This window comes from Hippocampus zosterae, chromosome 12, assembly GCF_025434085.1.
Source record: "Hippocampus zosterae strain Florida chromosome 12, ASM2543408v3, whole genome shotgun sequence".
In the NCBI taxonomy this organism is placed as follows: domain Eukaryota; kingdom Metazoa; phylum Chordata; class Actinopteri; order Syngnathiformes; family Syngnathidae; genus Hippocampus; species Hippocampus zosterae.
The window spans coordinates 18,081,693-18,101,895 of NC_067462.1; the positions used below are offsets into that span (position 1 = coordinate 18,081,693).

The window sequence follows — 20,203 nt, forward strand, 5'->3', positions numbered from 1 at the left end:
TGTGCCAGTAAAAGTCAGACACTTTGGGAAATAATGGATTTCAAGAGAAAATGTAGCAAAAGATGCTGGTTCACTTTAGGATGATGTTGAACGGCGAGAGAGTTTCCACATCTCAGAAGAAACTAAGTTGTTCTAAGTTGATAAATAGAGAAAGGTATTGCAATATCCATTATGAATACAAGAGAAAATTGACACAAGAGTGCCAGGGTGAGGATGTATATAATCTCGATACAAACCAAAAGTTGTGAAAATATCACGGTTAAGGGTAAAGTATGAGCCTTAATGGAGACTTCTTATTACTTTTTCTTTTCTGATTGATATAAAAATGATTTAGTAGATATAAACACATAACGGGGTAGGACTAGATAAGTTTTTTTACTTCATCCTACTCCCTTGAACATAATAACCGTGTTGAATGAAGACTGATTTCTTTCTTTTACTTTTTTATCTACCTTATTTTCTGTCAAATTATTACTGTATATGTTTTATGTTCAATAAACAAACCAAACCAAACCAAACCAAACAAGTCATCGACCTATTTTGAGGTTTTAGATGGATTGTGAATTCAACAGTCTTAGTCGGAGAAGTTACAGATTCGGAACAAACCATCGGTCAATATATGAACCAAAGGTTGGATTAACCAGTTTAATTCTGAATTGTTAATTTGAACCCTTTCATGCACCCTGTAAATCTGATCACATGATAAACTGTCCACTGTAGTAATCACTGTCCCTGAAAGTGTTAATCAATACAATTGTATGCTTTCAGCTTTGTGGGGTAAATTGATGGAAGGTTTTTTTTTTCCTCACTCACCAGTGAACAAAGCAAGGACCCTAAAGGTATGCTAGGATAATTTTGGTGTGAATGAATATGCTGACCATGACACTTTTATGATGAATTACAGTAGAATGCAGATTGCAGCAGGTCAGTCTTCGGAGGAATGCTATATTTGGACAGCAAAAATGCTCTGTTGTCACTAAAATGATGCATTGGGTTAGAAAAATCAAGAATATTGTTAGTGCGGTCAATATCAATCAATCGATGGATAATTTTTAATAATCGAGTACCGGTACTCGTTTAGACCCATTGTTTTTTGTATAATTGTACAAATCCTCTGATTTCAGCCTCTCAACAATAATTGTTCATTGATTTTTGTACTCATTCATGAAAAAAGACTACTGGTAATTTAACTTTGAATAGCCTATGACTTATTTTATTTGTTTCACTGCTAAAACATTTTATTTAAGCCACTATTCTTTAAAGCCTGTGTGGATATTATTATTTTTCCACAACACGTGCAAGCTTGTTATAGCTCCCAACATTTGTCTGTATAGTGCATCACATATTACATGATTCTGTACAGCAATCCAAAATTCACACCGCTCTGAGTGGAGTTCCTCATGGAAAGGTTTTGGGTGCATTAATGTTCTTAAAGGTTTGAAGCTGCCTGCTTAAGTTATATCAATGTGTAATAAAATAGAAATAAAATGTCAATTAACAAAAAATAATTCTGAAAAATCCCTCACTTGTTGTGGAAGTCGTAGATCTCCTGCATGTTGCCGAAAATGACATGTTCCTTGTTGGCGATGGCAGGCGGGATCTCGTCTCCGCCCCTGGTCATCTCACACAAGTAGGTCTGGAATAAACAGCGATGACTACAAATTAACATTTTCTTTTTCAATAACACAACCAACAAAATCACAGGACCACCACAAAGGTTTACATATATTTATCATTCCATGCCTCAAATGAGGATAAATGTAATAAAAACCTACACAAAAAATTACAATCTGATCCGATGTCTTTTTATACAGAAGCTTGATAAATTCTCTAAATTGCTACCAAATGCATAATCCGGATCAGATGTGGATTAAATGTGATCATACATAGCAATGTGAGAAGCTCGAAAGGAGGCGTGTTGTCTTTAAAACGGTAGACAGGAAGTTGCACATAATACAGGTTTTTGCCTGGAATTAAAATTTGAACGGCTTGGTGAACAAAAGACTTGTTTTCTCACCTCCAGACATTCCTGGAGATCTCTGACATAAGTCTTCTCTGTCTGCAGGAGCTCGGCCATGATGAACCTAAAGAAAGACAGTTTTTATGTTAGGAGCCCCATGAAGAAATAAATATGTGAATAAAACCCCTCAAAATACAAACTATAATTTCAAGAAAAAGGTTCCCAATAGTATTAATATTTGTCGTAGTAGTAGTCGTGAGCCTGGACCACTTTGATTTCACATTGTGAGTTCAGTTAAAACAGAAACCAGTTCTCTTTCTGGTCCACTGACTGGGCCTCCATGAATGCAATGTTCATGCAAAGCAGAGCCAACCTGGCCCAATTTGTCAACACAATGCGAGTTCAGTTAAAGCCACAAATTTTGCAAAGAAATGCCGACTCATCACTCTGGTTTGTTTGGGTTCCAAGTTGTACTCACTCTTTCTTCCTCGCCGACTTCCTCTTCTCCTCATTGACCTCATCGTTGGGCTCCCGCAGTTTTATCTCGGGGTCGTTCGACAAGCTGGCGGGAATAATATCCAACTCTAAGTCCTTGTTGTCCTGAATAATGATGAGCAAAAGAATAAAGACATGCTGTGATTGAACATAGTGTAAATGTACTGTATGACAAATGTGAGCTATTCCCACCTCAGAGGAGACGCCCAGGCTCTTTTCCAAGCTCTCCTGGTACTTGGCCATTCGCAGGGAGAAGTCGCGGTAGCGGCGGTCTACCGTGCTCACCCATCGCTTCAGCTCCACAACGTGGACGTGGCCTTTCTCTACTAGGTTGTCAGCCAGCTGGATGAGGAGCTTCACCTTCTCCTTTGTTTGCTGGTGACACGAGCGCACAATCCTTAGCGCACCTTTTTTTTGTTGTTGTTGGGCTCTCAACATGGGCCAAAAATGGTATCGTCTCCTTCTGACATATTTGCAAATTCACCAACTATAGTGTAGAACAACTACACTATAATGCAATGATTGCCAAGATGGGCAAACGTCAAAAATTCAAAGAAGTGATTGGACCACATTGAAAAAAGGTAAAATCTTGTGCAAAATGCTTTATTCTTTTAGGTAAAACTTTTGCATTTACACATTGACTATACATTTCAATAAATGTTTATATCACAAGTAAGACTAATATTGAAATCCTGGATTTTGATCTTGTGCGATTTGCTGGCAACCAGTTCAGGGTGTCCCCCGCCTACTGCCCAAAGACAGCTGGAGTAGGCTCCAGCACGCCCCACGACCCTTGTGAGGATAAAGCGGTTCAGAAAATGGACGAACGGATGGATTTTGATCTTTATTGAGACATTGGTAAACAACATTTTTTGTTGGTTTCCACTGACACTTTTGCATGTTTTTGTGTGTGTTTTATTTTTCATTTTTGATTGTGGCGATATTATTGTTTGTTGTACCATTTTTGAGGCTCCTATAAAATATTTTAATCTCATGAAAATACACTTTTATTTTTTAACAGATAAAAAGTCTTGTGGGGAAAAAAATAAATTTCACGTTTTGTCTTCCTTTGTCAAATTGTGACTCCTTTTTTTTCTTGTAAAAAGATGAATTGAAAGACCTTTATTGTTAATTTTATTTATTTATTTAGTATATACAGTAGGTTTATTTATTTTTTTCAGAATGGCCCGACAACTCCACCTCTAAATAGTATAATGGCATCTCTAAATTTACACTATTGCTTAGGCCCCCAGTGTAATTTTGTACTCCATTTTAGTATGTTTGCATGATTTTCCTCTGTTGACTACAAAACGAACTTTGATTTGACTCTTGTTGCTTGTTGTGGTTGGGGTACAACTGCACTGCAATACACCGAGCTTCTCATTGTGACCCGAACCAAATAAGGGTGACCCTGATATTACAAACGGCTGCCAGTGTGCCGTCGCGCAGTCATATACACGTCACACCCTCCTTTCCTGCTTGACAATTCATCTGCATTTGTGACAACGTCAATAACAGCGTTATTATCTTGTACACGCTGAATATTTGCTTTGATTGGATCGCATTAGCTCAGACGCAGGGGACCTGGTAAGCCAATAGCAACAGACACACACGTGCTGCGAGCATGCATGCACGCGACGTACCTTGGCAGTGAGCCGAAAGTGATGATGGTCATTGAGGAGCTGCTGTGTTTCCTTGCTGCTGTCACCAGATGACACGTGCGTAGCCAGGTAGACCTCACCTGTCTCCTGGATCCATTCAAGAGCCTGCACGCAAATGCACACCCACACGCACATACACACACACACACACGATTTATGATATGATTGAGGCTCTTCCCAAAATTCCCATCATAAAATACACCAGATGTCTCTTTAGTGCTGCACTTTAGCTCGAAGTGCGCACACGCGCACACACAGACACACACCTGCTTGGCGCTGTGTTCAAAGACGAGATACTGCTGACATTGATCCAGTCTCCTCTTCTTCAGAGTCCAGAAGTGTAGGACTCTGTTTTCCCTCTGCAGCAGCTCATTCAGAATAGCTGAGAAACAAAATCAAGAGGTCTTGCCTTGGTCCATTTCTCGTATTTCGCAACACTAGCTTTGGAAATGTAACCCAAATGTGGGGTTTTTTTCCTCTTTTTTTTGGCAGGGGCTGTAACAGATTAATTTTCATGGTTCTGGTTATTGGTCTATGTGTTTTTATTGTTTTGTTTCTCCAGTCTCCTGGGTTATGATGATAATGATAATCAACTGAGTTTTGAAGTGCAAGAGAAGCAGATGAAAAATGATTATTGTATTACTTGCCACTACTTGGCATCATCATTGCCTTTTATGCTTTGCCTATTGTGCATCAGACAGTTTCACTTCTTTTTTAATTTAATGTTATTAATTTTTTGCTGTGTATTCTACACTTAGGCAGATTCCATTTCGATATTTCCTTTATTGGTGCAAATGCTGAGTTGTTTTTCCCAACTGATTCGCTGGTTTGCTTTGTATTATGAGCAGACTTTTGACCGGTACTTTTACCTAACAATGAGTTAATTACTTTGACGTGGCAGGTTGGGTTTAAGCAGTGACTTGAGCAGGCTGAAGGCGATCATGTGTGCTAAAGTTAAAGCAAATTTAATGGGCGATGCTTAGACAGCATTGGTGGCATCTGGACACAGCTGACCGTAAACATAGGGCTCAGGGTTCAAATCTCAGTCAGGGAGAATGTAGCATCCATGGATTATACTCAGTGGGTTGTATCAGAAAGGGCATCAAGTGTAAAAACTGTGCCACACATATCATGCAAGTGACTCGCTGTGGCAGCCCCCGAGAAGGGAAATTGTGTCTTCTTCTTCGAACATATTGGTAATACACATACTGAATAGTATTATTTACAACCACAACTATACTGATAACCTGGTAATCCATTTATTTGGCTTTAACTCAACCCAGTGCACAGGGTAGAAATAACCCAGAATTGGTTCTGTCCCTTTTGGACCCAATTTGGATTACTTTTGACCGGCAGTTTTACGAGCACATTTTCTTTCCACTATTGTTTCACCAATTATTTGCCGAAACCGCTTGTTGTCGTTTTTGGTTTGTTAACTTTGTGGTTGATTCTCATGATCCCTTTGTAGATAAACTCAGTTATTCCTCCTCAATTTATTTGTCTGCTTTGCGGTCCAAGATTTGGTGTGTATGTGCCATTAGATGAATGGCATTTCAATTAATTTCGATGGGGACAAGTGATTTCATAGATGAGTAACTTGAGTTTCGAGTTTGGTCTCGAAATGAGCTAAACTTGTAACTCAAGTTAAAACTGTATGATCATGCATTCTAATGTTATTTTCTCTGGTGGTCTAAGTGTGTTGTTGCTCTACCTTTGACCTGCTGCTCAGGCCCTCTGGCATGACTGGCAGCTCCTGGGATGGTTACGTTGTTCCTGTGGATATACTTGAGGAAAACCTCGGCGTTCCTCCGGGCCAGTGTGCATGCCTAAGTAATAGCAACATGGCGATAAAAAAAAAAAAAAAAAAACTAACATACTTCTTATACACAAAATATGGGACATGCTTTCATCATGATAGATAAGATTGCACCATCATTCTTTCCCTACATGAATTCTTTTTTTTTTTAATCGCATAGTGATTGAGATACGATATGTATTCAAGGTTGGAAACTGTAAGGTAAACCTAGTTTCGTCCCAAAGTGATCAAAAGATATTCAGACACTAATATCAATTATAATGTCAAATTAATTTAGGATCTCATTACATTGCGTTGTCCAGGATAATAAAGGCGACAACAATGAAGCCTTGGCCAGGATCCTATTATCTTGTCGACAGTGAAATGCAAGAAATGCACTGACCTTGAGGAAGGCTTCTTTCTGTTCCAGGTGTTTGCTGATAAGAGGCACAAGGTGGTCAGAGTCGGCCGGCGTTCCCACTTTTTCGTGAGTTCCGCACCAGTCTTCATCCCGTCGGTATTCCTGCTCCAGGCTCTCTAACACGCTGCAAACCTGGCCGTGGCATCCGCATTTACATATAAGTGAGTCAGACGCCTCCACTTATGAATGTGCACGTGTACCTGTTCAGATGTCTTGTAGAAGGCCACCGAGGCGTTAACAAGTTTCAGGCGGTCCTCCATCTTCAGCATTAGCTGCTGCCAGTGGACGGCCACTTTCTCAGCGCAGTTGCGAATCGCCTCTGGGTCATAGTGGCCGGCCTGGAGCATCATCTGGAATGAGGGAGGATAATTAATTATATAAAAGTCAGACTAATTAATTATATATAATTTATTGATTACAATTAATATGTATAAATACATACATATATACTGAAGATAGATAGAGGGAGAGAGAGAGAGAGAGAGAGCGATAATAATTAAATATAATCCTGTCGATTTTTGAGAAACACTGAGTTGAACTTGTGACAATCACTATTGCATCATTATCAATTTACCAAAGAGCTTGTTTTCAAAAGTACAAATGGCGAGGATACATGTTACGCTAAATGTAAGCGTTTATGAATTCAATGGTTAAGGAGAAGTAGCAGGGACAAAAATGTACAGGAAAAGTCACTGATAAGAAGCGGCAATATGCGACAAATTGTTTCGGAAAAGGAATAGCATGCTCTGTCCAGTGCACCTTTTGCTTAGTAATCTAAAAACAAAAAGACGGCAAATCACAAACATTTGGAGATGCTTTTCATTGGGCAGTGACTAATAAGCAGTGAAGATGCAGCGAAGGAGGAATCGCCACATTTTGTATTTTTTTATTCTGTTGACGTCAGAAGAATTCAGAGATGCGAAAGTTTCATTTCAAAGTCTTTTGGCGCTGCTTTAAATTTTGAAGTTGGTTACTTAGTTAGTTAGTTGAATAAAAGCTTACTTCTGCTTTCTGCTGGACTTGCAGTGCACTCTGATGGGTCTTCTGGAGGGAGTTAGCATGGAAGAGAGACTAAGGGGGATACGAGGGGACAACAGGAAATTACTTGTTAGACTTCATTGAAATAGAGGATGACATTATTTGAGTGTACTGTATGTGTACCAAATGTGACTGAAATGTGCCTGTGTGTGTGTGTGTGTGTGTGTTTTAAGTTCAAAAGAGTGTCCGGGTGTATGCCAGATTGCACATCTGCTACCGTTGAAAATATGCAAAAACAATTATTGCTCCAGTACAGTTAGACTGGCAGCAGCTATCATTTTATGCATTTGTGTGTGTCTTTCCCTTGTGTGTGTGTGCCTGTGTGTGTGTGTGTGTGTGTGTGTGTGTGTGTGTGTGTGTGTGTGTGTGTGTGTGTGTGTGTGTGTGTGTGTGCGTGTGTATGCACATGCGCACACCTCTATTGCCATCTGGAACTGTTCGTGCTCCCTCTGCAGCTGCTCTGCCTCAGACAACGAGCTGGCATTCACCATGCTGGCATTCAACATGGACTCGCCATTACGGATCCATCCGAGCACCTCAAGGATATGAAGAGGAGATGATGATAAGAGACGTCATCTGCAAGACCAATCAATTTTTTTCCCTCCAATGTAATGTGATACACTGCAGCCAGTGATGGCCAAGCAGGCGTGTCTCATAACTAATTGACATGTTGAGTCGGGTATGTCTTAACCTCCATGGCAGAGGCTCCGCCGAACCCTTGAGACTGATTCATCGAAGCCCTAGGGTTCGATCAAACCCAGATTAAGAACCACTGCTCTAGTCATTCAAAGCGACAGCCATATATCAATAACACCAATAAACACTGCTAACTTCTGGGATGGAAAAGTGTGCTGTGGTCTGATGAGTCCACCAAGCTATCAAGGCAAAGTTCAAAATTCAGCATATGTGCTGCTGCTAAAACCCATGGGATGGGTAACTTGCAAATCTATGAAGACACAATCAATACAACGGCGCAGTTTCGTAGGAAAACAGTACAGGACTGGTCTGCCAGCAGTCCAGACCTGTCTCTGTCTCCCATTGAAAACGTCTTGTCTTTGTAGCGCATTCAATTGAATAATATGCTCAAAAGCAATTGCTAATTATCCATCCATCCATTTTCCGAACCGCTTTATCCTCACTAGGGTTGCGGGGGGTGCTGGAACCTATCCCAGTTGTCTATGGGCAGTAGGCGGGGGACACCCTGAATTGGTTGCCAGCCAATCGCAGGGCACACAGAGACAAACAACCACCCACGCCCACACTCATACCTAAGGACAATTTTAAATGCTCAATCAGCCTGCCTTGCGTGTTTTTGGAATGTGGGAGAAAACCGGAGTACCCGGAGAAAACCCACGCAGGCCCAGGGAGAAAATGCAAACTCCACACAGGGAGGCCGGAGCTGGAATTGAATCCAGTACTTCTGCACTGTGAAGCCGACGTACTAACCACTGAACTACCGGTGCTGCCCTGCAAATTATTGTGTATTGTTTTTATTTAACACAACATCCCAACTTTACTGGAATATGGATTTTGTATATACAACTGTGTTTGTGTACATAGACATTGGACACGTGGCTGTGCATATTTGCGGATTAAAAACAAAATATTTCGGGGTTTTTTGTTTGTTTGTTTGGGGGTTTTTTTGCTGTGGGTTTTCCTCCATTTTACAAATATATACCGGTAATTGTTATTTTCTAAGGAAATAATAACAAGAACAACATTTTTCACCTCAATAAATTTGAATGGCTGTCAGTTATATGGGGATTCTTGCTATTCACAGGGCAGCCCAGTCCTTATCCTCTGCAAATAGAGGGTGTTCATAATCTGTTGGTACGTCTCATTTAAGCTTTTTAAAAAAATTTTTGGTCAAAGCTCAAGCTTTTTTGGATTGGCTGTTACAATCGGGTTAGGCAAAATTTTGCATGCCTAGACGTTGTTCTGTAGCAATTCAAATTTTGAATGATAACAAAGCCAGTTGTTGTTTGATAAAAATTTGTTGCCAAAGTTCTTCACAATGAACAACAGTTTAACCAGCTTTGGCCATGCCGCATAGTGTGCAGCGGGCCTAACATGCATGGTTTTGGAATGTGGGAAGATGCTGGAGAATCTGGAATAAAAGCAAGCACAAGGAGAATTTGCAAACATCTGCACAAGTGGGCTGAAACTGAGATTCCAACCCGCAGAAGTATGACAAGAATGCTACTAAATCCAAATTAGGATTGTCAGATTTGCCCGAAGTTTGCACTCGACTGAGTGATCATTATTTTAATGAGTCACTCAGCGTTTTCATGCAAATCCTCACTTCATCATAAATTTAGACTGAGATTTGCACAAGCACGTCAAGTAAAGGCGGCGAGGCAGCAGCGTGTTTATTAGCACTTTGCTATAAAAGCTCATTAATAATTCAGTTGCCTCCATCTGCAACGGCAACAGCGGCAGCGCAATGAAACATTATATTCCTTCATAGTTTCATTCAATTGTGCAACCACTCAAGAGATATGCTCACCTGTTTGACCTCAGCCTGTAAGTGACGTAGTTGTAGGCTTTGCTCCAGTCTAGCATGCGTGCGCTGGGCGCTGAGGTCCACTTCCTGCTGTTTCTCATGCAGGAACTCCAGTAGCTCCTGAACCTGAGAGGCCAAGTCCATGTCCTTCTCCCCTGTCAGCTCAATACCTGGCAGAAACAGTTTTTACAAACACGTTAATGTGATTTTTTGGGTGGTAATATTTTTCGATGCAGAATATTCGCCCTTGTCATTATTTTGCCTGCAATTGGCTGGCGACCAGTGTGCCCCACCTATGGCCCAAAGACAGTTGAATAAGGCTCCAGCATGCACACAACCCTTGTAATGATGAGTGGTTTGGTGAATGAATGAATGAATGAATGAATGAATGAATGAATGAATGAATGAATGAATGAATGAATGAATGAATGAATGAATATTATTTTGTGTTTTGCGTTAAAGCGTGCGGCGGGATTCAGTTCTTTCCATGTTCACGGGTTGATTCAACTCTTGTGTGTATGTATCTATTGTATTGCTCTTGGCTTAAAAAAAAGTTTGGGAAGATAATGTAACACAGGCATTTGCAGAAATAGGTAAGAGCTAGAACAGCAACGGCCAGCATTGGAAAGAAAGAGAAGAATACAGACGTAAAAAGGACAATGCAAAGAAATAAGAATGATGAGATTCGTCCAAAATGCGTAGTCTGGACTGTGGCCTTTTATGGAGCAAATACGTGAGTGCTCCAGAAGAAAGCAGAAATGATTGATGCACTGGAGATGTGGTTTTGGAGAAGGATGTTAGGAGCGTCGTGGGAAATGAGTAGATGTATATGTATATGTATTGCAGGAAACTGCTAGAGTGAAAAGAGAACTGCTGAAGACATTGAAAGCTTGGAAGAAAAAGTGGCAAGGACACATTTCAGGGAGGGAGTTTATAACGTGCAGTCATTGAAGAAATGCTTGAGGGGAAATAGGGAAGAGGAATACTCTACAGCGAGGAATACCATACGGAAAATTCAAAAAGATGGCGGATGATAGAGAGGGATGGATGATCTCAGACATGGAGGAGGAGCTGCCCATAAAGACGGATTACTTTCGAAGAAGAACAAGTTTTGCGATTCGCAAAGGGAGAATCAAGACAACTGGATGTTCCTTTCTTTCTCCCTTGTAGAGGCCATGACTTTCAAATTAAGGGTGGAACATATCCAACAAACAACAACAGTTCTGTTGCCCCGATTCAACCTTCACTATGACCTGGATGGCTAAAAGTCTACACAGACAAGAAGATTTGTGTAAATGTCATTGTTCCAAATCAATGACAGATCAATAATTGGTTAGTATTGCTTCCATACAATGATCAATACAATTTATTTGCAATTCATTTGCTGCAAAAGGGGCCCTACCCGAGGCCTGCACTTCCATGATGTATTGATGCAAATCCTGGCCCTGCTGCATGACTTCATAGGTCATGTTGTTCATGGCTGCCTTTCTCTCAGCATGCCTCTTCAGCCTCTGCTCTGCCAGGCCAATGTCCTCCGCGCCGCCAGAGGAAGCACCGCCGCTCCCTCCGCTGCCGCCGCTACTGCTGCTGCTCGAGCGTCCCGCATCGTTCAGCTGTCGAGACAGGTCCTCGTTCCAGGCGTCTAACTCGGCCGTCACCTGAGTAAACAGGTCAGCAGAAGCATGATGACAGCAACAAGTGTGTTGCCAAATGGGCAGCTAAAAAAATAATAATAAATAAATAATCATAATTGAAATCTGAATAATAATAATATTACTAATACAGACAAAATACGTATACCGGTATATTTCTTTTTACAAAAAATAAATGACTAATATCAACATTTCTGTCTTCAAATTTAGTTCAAAGAAGGCATAAATATTGTTATTAAAAATTAAAAGTAACTTCAATACAGGTATGTACTTGAATACAGAGATTTACTTAAGAATGTTGAAAACATTGATCCGTGAGACAAATCTGTGAGTCAGTCAAAACCAAAGCAATATGGAAAGAAGTGTGAAAAAAAAGGAAAAAATCAACTAACAATAAAACAGAATGTATATATTTTTATGAAATAAAATATCCAATAAATAAACGGTTTAAAATGATAATCACCATCAACAATTCAGGGCTGGCATGGACGTCAAACCAAGAGGTAAACAGGAAGGATGTGGACTTGACTTAAAAGTTATAATTTTATACAAAACATTATACTTGAAATGAAGATTTCATTGCAGATGGAATTAAGTTTGACCCATCAAGGAAAGGTGGGAAACTGAGTCACTATGATTAACGTGAAAAGAAAAGTCACCTCGATAGTATACTGCTCAAAGACGCGTAGCTGGAGGAAGATGTCGAGTTTGATTTTGCGCTCATGGAACAGTTCCTCCATCTGGCTCTGGGCCTCATCCAATTGCTGCAGCACTCCCTGAATGTGAGCGATGGAACTGCAATGTGGTGTCTTATTGGTGGACATGGCAGCGTCTCTGCAGGAGACAGATGGGAACATTGCATACAAGTGTCGAGGCTAATACAATGGAACCCGCTATTCAGTGATCCCTCGCTATTTCGCGGTTCGTTTATCACGGCTTCAGTGCATCGCGGTTTTGTTGAAACATATTCATTAAAAAACAAAAAAATCATATACATGGAGTACAGTACTCTATATGTTGCTCTATGTGACTCGCTGTTGTTTTGCTGACTTTCGCAGCTTCTCGCGGACCTCGCGTTTGCGAGAAGCTGAAAAATATACAGTATATATATATTTTTTTTTTAATATGTTAATTGGTCACTACTTCGCGGATTTTCGTTTATCACGGGTGGTTTTGGTCCCCATTAAACGCGACATCAACAAGGCGATGTACTCAACTACTGTAAGTCATTACCACAGAGCAGAGAGAATTCACTGTATGCTTGTTAGTATTGTTGAATACAATACATCCTGATTTTCTATAGCACTTTCACAACAGCTGCAGCTGCAACAAAGCGCTTAACACGAATATATGCTTTGCTGCGAGTTAAAGAGCAATTGCTTGAAGGTTTACAATAACAATAACATCCATGCTAAATTATGTTCAACGGTCTATGGGGTTTCAGATTTGATGTGAGCCTTTAGGGTAGATGACTAATGTTAAATAAACACCGTTTAATTCTCCTTTGTTAAATGTTGTTTTTTCTGTAAACGTCAACTTCAAAATAAGCCGCTTGAAGGAGCACACTTTTCATTTTATTTGGGGAAACTGTATAAATGAGTCTTTTTTTTTTTTTTTCCCAATTTCTTGACAGTGGAAGACTTTAAAAAATATTTTTTATTCAGTTTAATGCATCAAAAGCATGTGGTTTCTCTATATCACAGATTTTCACCTATCCCAGATGGGGCTGGAACGTATCCCCGATAATAAACAGGGATGCACCGTATGCTAACGTATCCATCCTGTATTGTTACATTACCTGAGTTGCTGCATAAGCTCTTCCCCCTCCTTGATGACATTGAGAGTGGCTTCCAGAGTGGCTGTCTGCTGCTGCTGGAACTGCTGAATGAGTGTCTGCACAGAATCTACAGAGTCGCAGCTCACGTCATCCAGTAGCTGCTTCTGGAGCTCTTCCATCCAAGACCACAGCTAGACCACGATACAAAGCAGTGAGGAACACCAACATTACAAAGCATAAATGCAACATCCAGCATCATTGAAACAGCCACTCCCAGGCTAAAGCAAGCTGTTTAGCCAGCTAATGAGTATTACATCAAACTGTTAAGCAATCAGCCAATAAAGCCGATCTAGGCAGTGTATCAACACCTTTGTAATTACTTCACTTTTGGCCTCTGATCCCGTGCTAGTAAGAAGGGAGTTTGTAAAGTTGGAACTTGGACACTGGACCGGAGTGAAGTTAGCTTAGTTTACCGCTAACTAGCTGATACAACCGAACACAAGACGGAATTCAAAAATTTAACAAAAGTGGAAAAACACCCCAGATACACTCCAATATGTTTTCAAAAATAGTCGGTAAGCAGCTTGGTAAATTGCTTTGGGCAACAGGTGTAAAGTACTACATAAAAGAATCTTCACCTACCATTTACTATTATGATCAATTTGGACTTTGGACATATTTTTTACGGAAATAATCAGGCCCCTGAAGTAGGCGGCCCGGTAGTCCAGTGGTTAGCACGTCGACTTCACAGTGCAGAGGTACCGGGTTCGATTCCAGCTCCGGCCTCTCTGTGTGGAGTTTGCATGTTCTCCCCGGGCCTGCGTGGGTTTTCTCTGGGTGCTCCGGTTTCCTCCCACGTTCCAAAAACATGCATAGCAGGCTGATTGAACACACTAAATTGTCCCTAAGTGTGAGTGTTAGTGCGCATGGTTGTTCGTCTCTGTGTGCCCTGCGATTGCCTGGCAACCGATTCAGGGTGTCCCCCGCCTAATGCCCAATGATGGCTGGGATAGGCTCCATTACCCCCGCGACCCTAGTGGGGATTAAGTGGTTCGGAAAATGGATGGATGGAACCACACGTCTACCACACGTACAGTGTTGTTTTTCATTCAGTCTCGCAAGATATTTAATGTTTCAAAAATATATATTAAGTAATAGTAATTAACTCATTTTTACACTTGTATGAGAAAAAAAGTTAAGGGTGGGCATCTCTCCAATAAAAGACACTTTGATATGTATCGAGATACAATTCAAGAACGGTACATTTTCAAGTGGGATCATTCGATTCAATTCAATTTCGCGGGATTACAATCTTGATTTGATGCGGTACGACTGTAGGTTAAGCGATTCGACACACCTTGCCTACAGAATTAAGGTTTTGATGATAGTGATGTGACAGTGTTTCACCTCTTTGGTGTGCGTGTGGAAGGACACGGACATGTCAAGCAGCAGCTTCCTGTGCTCAACACGGCGCACAAAGTCTTGTATTCGAACTTCCAGGTGGCGCGCCGCCTTGTAAATCTCCTCTGGGTCGCACTCGCCCGTCTGGGCCAGCTGCTCGGCTGCCTCCAGTAGCTTGTCTGCATTAGTATATGTGTTCTGGAAGGGAAACATACAACCATTACTATGACCGATGTTTATTATGCAATATGTTATGATTCAGTAGCCCAGATGTCGTTCATCTTTTGCAGAAACAGGATGTATTTTTCCAATGCGGTGTGCCCAACATTTCTCTTGGTCTACCATCACCCCCACTCACCCATTCTGAATATACTTATATTTAGATTTTATCATTTATATTTACGTTTTGTTCTTCTACCTTTCATAATTTTTGCGGCTGTAAATTGGTAATTTCTCCATTGTGAGACAAACAAAGGTTTTCTTATCTTATCATATTGCATTGTATCTCGAGTCAACCAGTGTTATAAATTTGCCTGTTTATGGATTTTGACGGGGAGAACCTGTTCTCCATTTTTTGACGAAGAAGTCACCATTCATTTGCTGTAATGTAATGTAAACTAAGCTAACTTCACTCCGGTCCAGGCAACACTTCTGAGATTGGCATTACACATCATCGTTCAAGTGACAGACTTTCAATATTTCGCATTTAATTGGCACAATTGATTGGTGTATGAATGGTGGTGTAAATGGTTGAAAAAAAATCCTCTGATTTGAATTGCAGCCTCATCAATGAGTGTGCCCCAAAAAGTTTCAGTTTCTTTTCAGAAAAGGTTTCAGAATCTTTAATGTGGCTTTGTGAGCTTTACTGCTCAACATTGCTGACAGGGATGAAAAAAATGGGAACAAACTAATAAATATTTTTTATGTAAGAAAATAAAGAGCAAAACCTAACCCAAAATGTATTACAAAGGCAGGGATCTTAAAATAAGAGCTTAAAAAATATGTCACCCTTTCATCACCTTGGATGTGGTTTAATTAGATTTACCATGAAACACTGCTGAGGGGTTATCTTTTTTGTGCACGGATGCACACACCCACACAAGCACCGTAATAATGTATGTCAGATTATGTTGTCTCATGATTCAGAATGAACGACAACGGGGTTCTGTTTTGCCAAGTATGAGCCATTACAGCTGCCATACTTCCTCTTCTTCGTCTTTAAACACACATCACGTCTCGGCATCTTCAACTGGGATGAGACGTCTGGATATTCCCGCAAGTAGAGGGAGGATTAGTCGGAAGATAAAGATTATAATTTACAGGGGATTAATACTTTGTGCTGCATGACTGCTTTGCTTTTTTTTTTGGGGGGGGGGGGTTCAAGGATTATTGAAAATGGATAATCATCCACGTCAAGTGAATACAAAAAGCTGGGCAAAGAGAGAAAGGTGATTTCTGTGCACAGTGAAAATGGTCGTACTGACAATAGAAAGAAAGTCTTACATTAAAGACAAAATTTCATTACCATGACCCGAATCGAAAACAAACATGGTGTTATCAGCAGTTCTATTGACAGTAGCGTGTTGTAAAATGGATGATATTTAGCAGCAACTGGTCACATTGGTGCTCATGAGACAACTTGTTTGTCATTTCTTTGTCCCAATTGATGGTAATGCACAGCACACAAAGTGGTTCATGTTTACCCTTGTTTCGTCAAGAGCGCACCTGTGTCATGGTACAAATTCTGGCACATCTTGAACTTCATAGAAGTGCAAGAGTGGCTACTCGTTTGCTAATTTGGCAGACTGGTCTTTGCCAAGACGAATTTCGCCATCACACATTAAAAAAGTGGAGTATTACATTATCTTAATTTTATTTTGTCAAGTGAAATGAAATCATCTGGATACAGATACATTTTAAAATAGACAACTAGTTAAAAAAATGTATCTGGATTTTGTACAACCACTTACCATAAATCAAGTGGTTGGCATAGCTCAGTTGTAGAGCAATCAGTTCCCAACCCAGAGGTTGGTGATTTGATCCACGGCCAGTGCGACCATTTGGAAGTGTGAAGTGCTTTGAGCGCCCGAGGTAGAAAAGCGCTGTACAAGTAACAGCCCACAATACCATTTTAGCAAAATTCAACACATTGTTTTTTTTCCAGTGCAGCGAATTTGAGTCCTGTCAACGGCGGAGTAACAAGTGGCAGAAAGTCAGTCAAAGCCTACGCTTGCTCAGATTGCATCTAAATACTGGCATAGCTGATCTGTGTTCACAGTTTTAGATGAATTTGATCAGGGCACAGACAGATTTTGAGTTCCATTGATTGACACATGTGAATCATTGGATTATTTTTATATATTTGGGGGGGGGGGGGTAATGGGGCTTTGAACAGTCCGTGTTTGGCATGGTCTCCAAGTGCCCACTTCAGAGCGCTGATGTGCTCCCGCCGTTTTGAGACACCAGTGCATGAGTACCGACCGCACTGTATTTAAAGTTAAAGTCAATGGAAGAAGCCACCTCGATTGGCCATGATTGAAGTCGACAGTGATCACTCCCATAACGACGCAGGCCTCCCTTTCGCATATTTCCCAGCCTGCATTAGTCTGCGAAAATACCAACATCAGGTCTAATCCGTCTCTACACAGAAACATGCTATTTTCCGGACAAGGCCATGAACATCCATCCGCATTATAATTGTCTATCAAATTATAAAATCTATATATATGTTCTGAATGTATTAATAAATAGTCTGACATTAATAAACATATGATCAATTCTTAATCAATGTATCCGAGTAATGGGAACGTTTATATTTATTTACTACATTGGAGGTACTTGCTTTTGCAGGTTGCAAATGGCATCAAGGCATTCACAAAAGTCAAATAGAGATCAACCTCTATTTATGTATGCACTTTGTATATATGTATGTATATATGTATGATCATATATATACTGTTTTACACTTTCACTGTTTATTCCCCCACAACACTTGCAAGACCAGCAGTTGCATGTTTCTGCAGTGGCCTGTGCCAATAGAATTGGGACACAGACATTTCTCTGGGTTGTTTAAACTTCCCTGTGTATACTGTTACAACCCTCCCATAAAAGAAAAAATAAATACAGACATTTACGACATGTATTGTTTCATAGTTTCAAGATTTTCACCATGAGAATGACATTTTTTCATTATGTTTTATTGCTGTCAAATGTCACAATATTTAAGGGCTCATGCGCGTAAACAATGTAAACTGTAGTTTACATCACTGCACATTCTTTATAGGATTAACACGCATGATTCTCAATGGCTAATTCACTGACCAGTCACTTCATGATGGGTCCACCCAGAAAAAAATCCGCCTTTAACACTTTTATGCACCCTGCAACATGATAAGTTGTCCCCTGTAACCCAATTTTCCTGAAAGGGTTAAAAATATCATGAAGCCCATTTTTAATTGAAAAATACATTTTTGTATTAGTGCACTCCATTTTACTGAGAGCTATTCTTCAGGTAATCTTTTGATAACCTTCCAATCATCAGAGTATTAGAAAAAGCTTTGTGAGTTGCAGTAACATAATAAATATTTTGTTAAACGAGAAATGCATGGCTGTAGACAAATGCTTGCAGGCATTTAAAACTATTATTATATTTTTATCGTTGTCAAGATCAAATGAGAGAGAAGAATGTTCAACCTGAGCGACATCTTCAAAGTCGTCGTGCCGTTTCTGCAGGGCTCGAGCTCGATGAAGAGATTTTCCGACTCCGGTGTGCTTACTGAGAAAAGCCTCACCATGGTTTTCGATCCAGTCCATCACCTAAAATGGAGAAAAGGAACTTGTCATTCAGAGAAAATTTCAGTCAAACTAAGCAAACCCCTTCTGCCTGAGTGGCCACCACACAAAATAAAGCATCAGATTGCTGCTATTGTGGTTTCATAGTTCAATCAATGTGTATCAATAAATGTGATTTATTGAGGTCCAAGCAACAATAATTTATATATATATATATATATATGAGGTATATATAAAAAAAAAAAATCCTCATCTCACCCCTCGGGTGGTGTCCGTCCCTCATTCAGCTTGGGTCCTCTACCAGAGGCCAGGAAGCTTGAGGGTTCTGCGCAGTATCCTTGCTGTTCACAGCACTGCACATTTCTGGACTGAGATGTCCGATGTTGTTCCCGGGATCTGTTGCAACCACTCATCTAGTTTGGGGGTCACTGCCCCGAGTGCTCCGACCACCACAGGCACGACTGTCACCTTTACCTTCCAGGCTCTCTCCAGCTCCTCTCTGAGCCCTTGGTATTTCTCGAGTTTCTCATGTTCCTTCTTCCTGATGTTTCCATCACTTGGGACCGCTAAATCCACTACAATGGCTTTCCTCTGCCCTTTATCTATGATCACGATATCTGGTTGGTTCGCCATTACCATCTTGTCAGTCTGGATCTGGAAGTCCCACAGGATCTTCGCTCTGTCATTCTCCACCACCTTTGGAGGTGTTTCCCATTTTGACCTTGGGGTTTCCAGTCCATACTCCGCACAGATGTTTCGGTAGACTATGCCAGCCACCTGGTTATGGCGTTCCATGTAGGCTTTCCCTGTCAGCATCTTACACCCTGTAGTTATGTGTTGGATTGTCTCAGGTGCCTCTTTGCACAACCTACACCTTGGGTCTTGTCTGATGTGGTATATCTGGGCCTCAATGGCTCTGGTGCTCAGGGCCTGCTCCTGAGCAGCCAGGATGAGTGCCTCTGTGCTGTCCTTCAGGCCAGCCCTCTGTAGCCACTGATCGGACTTCTTGAGATCAGCCACTTCAGTTATGGTCCGGTGGTACATCCCGTGTAGGGGCTTGTCCTCCCATGATGGTCCCTCTTCCAGCGCCTCCTCTTCTGTTCCCCATTGTCTGAGACATTCTCTGAGGACGTCATCCGTTGGAGCCTTCTCCTTGATGTATTCATGGAGCTTGGATGTTTCATCCTGGACAGTGGCTCTCACACTCACTAGTCCCCGGCCTCCTTCCTTTCGGCTTGCGTACAGTCTCAGGGTGCTGGATTTGGGATGGAACCCTCCATGCATGGTTAGGAGCTTTCGGGTCTTAACGTCCGTGGTCTGAATCTCTTCCTTTGGCCACCTTATTATTCCTGCAGGGTATCTGATCACTGGCAGGGCATAGCTGTTTATTGCCCGGGTCTTATTCTTGCCATTGAGCTGGCTTCTTAGGACTTGCCTCACTCGCTGGAGGTATTTGGCCGTAGCCGCTTTCCTTGTTGCCAGTTCGAGGTTGCCATTGGCTTGTGGTATACCGAGGTACTTGTAGCTGTCCTCAACGTCTGCTATTGTTCCTTCAGGGAGTGAGACCCCTTCAGTGCGGACTACCTTTCCTCGCTTAGTCACCATCCGACTACATTTCTCAACCCCGAATTACATCCCGATGTCGCTGCTGTAGATCCTGGTTGTGTGGATCAGGGAATCTATGTCCCTTTCGCTCTTAGCATACAGC

General features: G+C 41.1%; 1 protein-coding gene across 2 annotated transcripts in view; it reads right to left on the reverse strand.

Moving 5' to 3' along the window:
- Positions 1-20,203, reverse strand: part of kalrna (kalirin RhoGEF kinase a) — a 161,393-nt gene that overhangs the window by 68,387 nt on the left and 72,803 nt on the right. For both annotated transcript variants that reach the window (XM_052082949.1, XM_052082948.1), the window contains exons 14-30: positions 18,397-18,519; positions 14,710-14,901; positions 13,324-13,493; positions 12,185-12,359; positions 11,276-11,531; positions 9,877-10,043; positions 7,787-7,906; positions 7,335-7,403; positions 6,533-6,682; positions 6,315-6,464; positions 5,828-5,942; positions 4,383-4,498; positions 4,099-4,221; positions 2,648-2,830; positions 2,439-2,560; positions 2,018-2,084; positions 1,527-1,636 (exon numbers count right to left, since the gene is read on the reverse strand). In XM_052082949.1, coding sequence (XP_051938909.1) covers positions 1,527-1,636; positions 2,018-2,084; positions 2,439-2,560; positions 2,648-2,830; positions 4,099-4,221; positions 4,383-4,498; positions 5,828-5,942; positions 6,315-6,464; positions 6,533-6,682; positions 7,335-7,403; positions 7,787-7,906; positions 9,877-10,043; positions 11,276-11,531; positions 12,185-12,359; positions 13,324-13,493; positions 14,710-14,901; positions 18,397-18,519 — 2,408 coding nt within the window. The remainder of the gene's footprint in view (positions 1-1,526; positions 1,637-2,017; positions 2,085-2,438; positions 2,561-2,647; positions 2,831-4,098; positions 4,222-4,382; positions 4,499-5,827; positions 5,943-6,314; positions 6,465-6,532; positions 6,683-7,334; positions 7,404-7,786; positions 7,907-9,876; positions 10,044-11,275; positions 11,532-12,184; positions 12,360-13,323; positions 13,494-14,709; positions 14,902-18,396; positions 18,520-20,203) is intronic.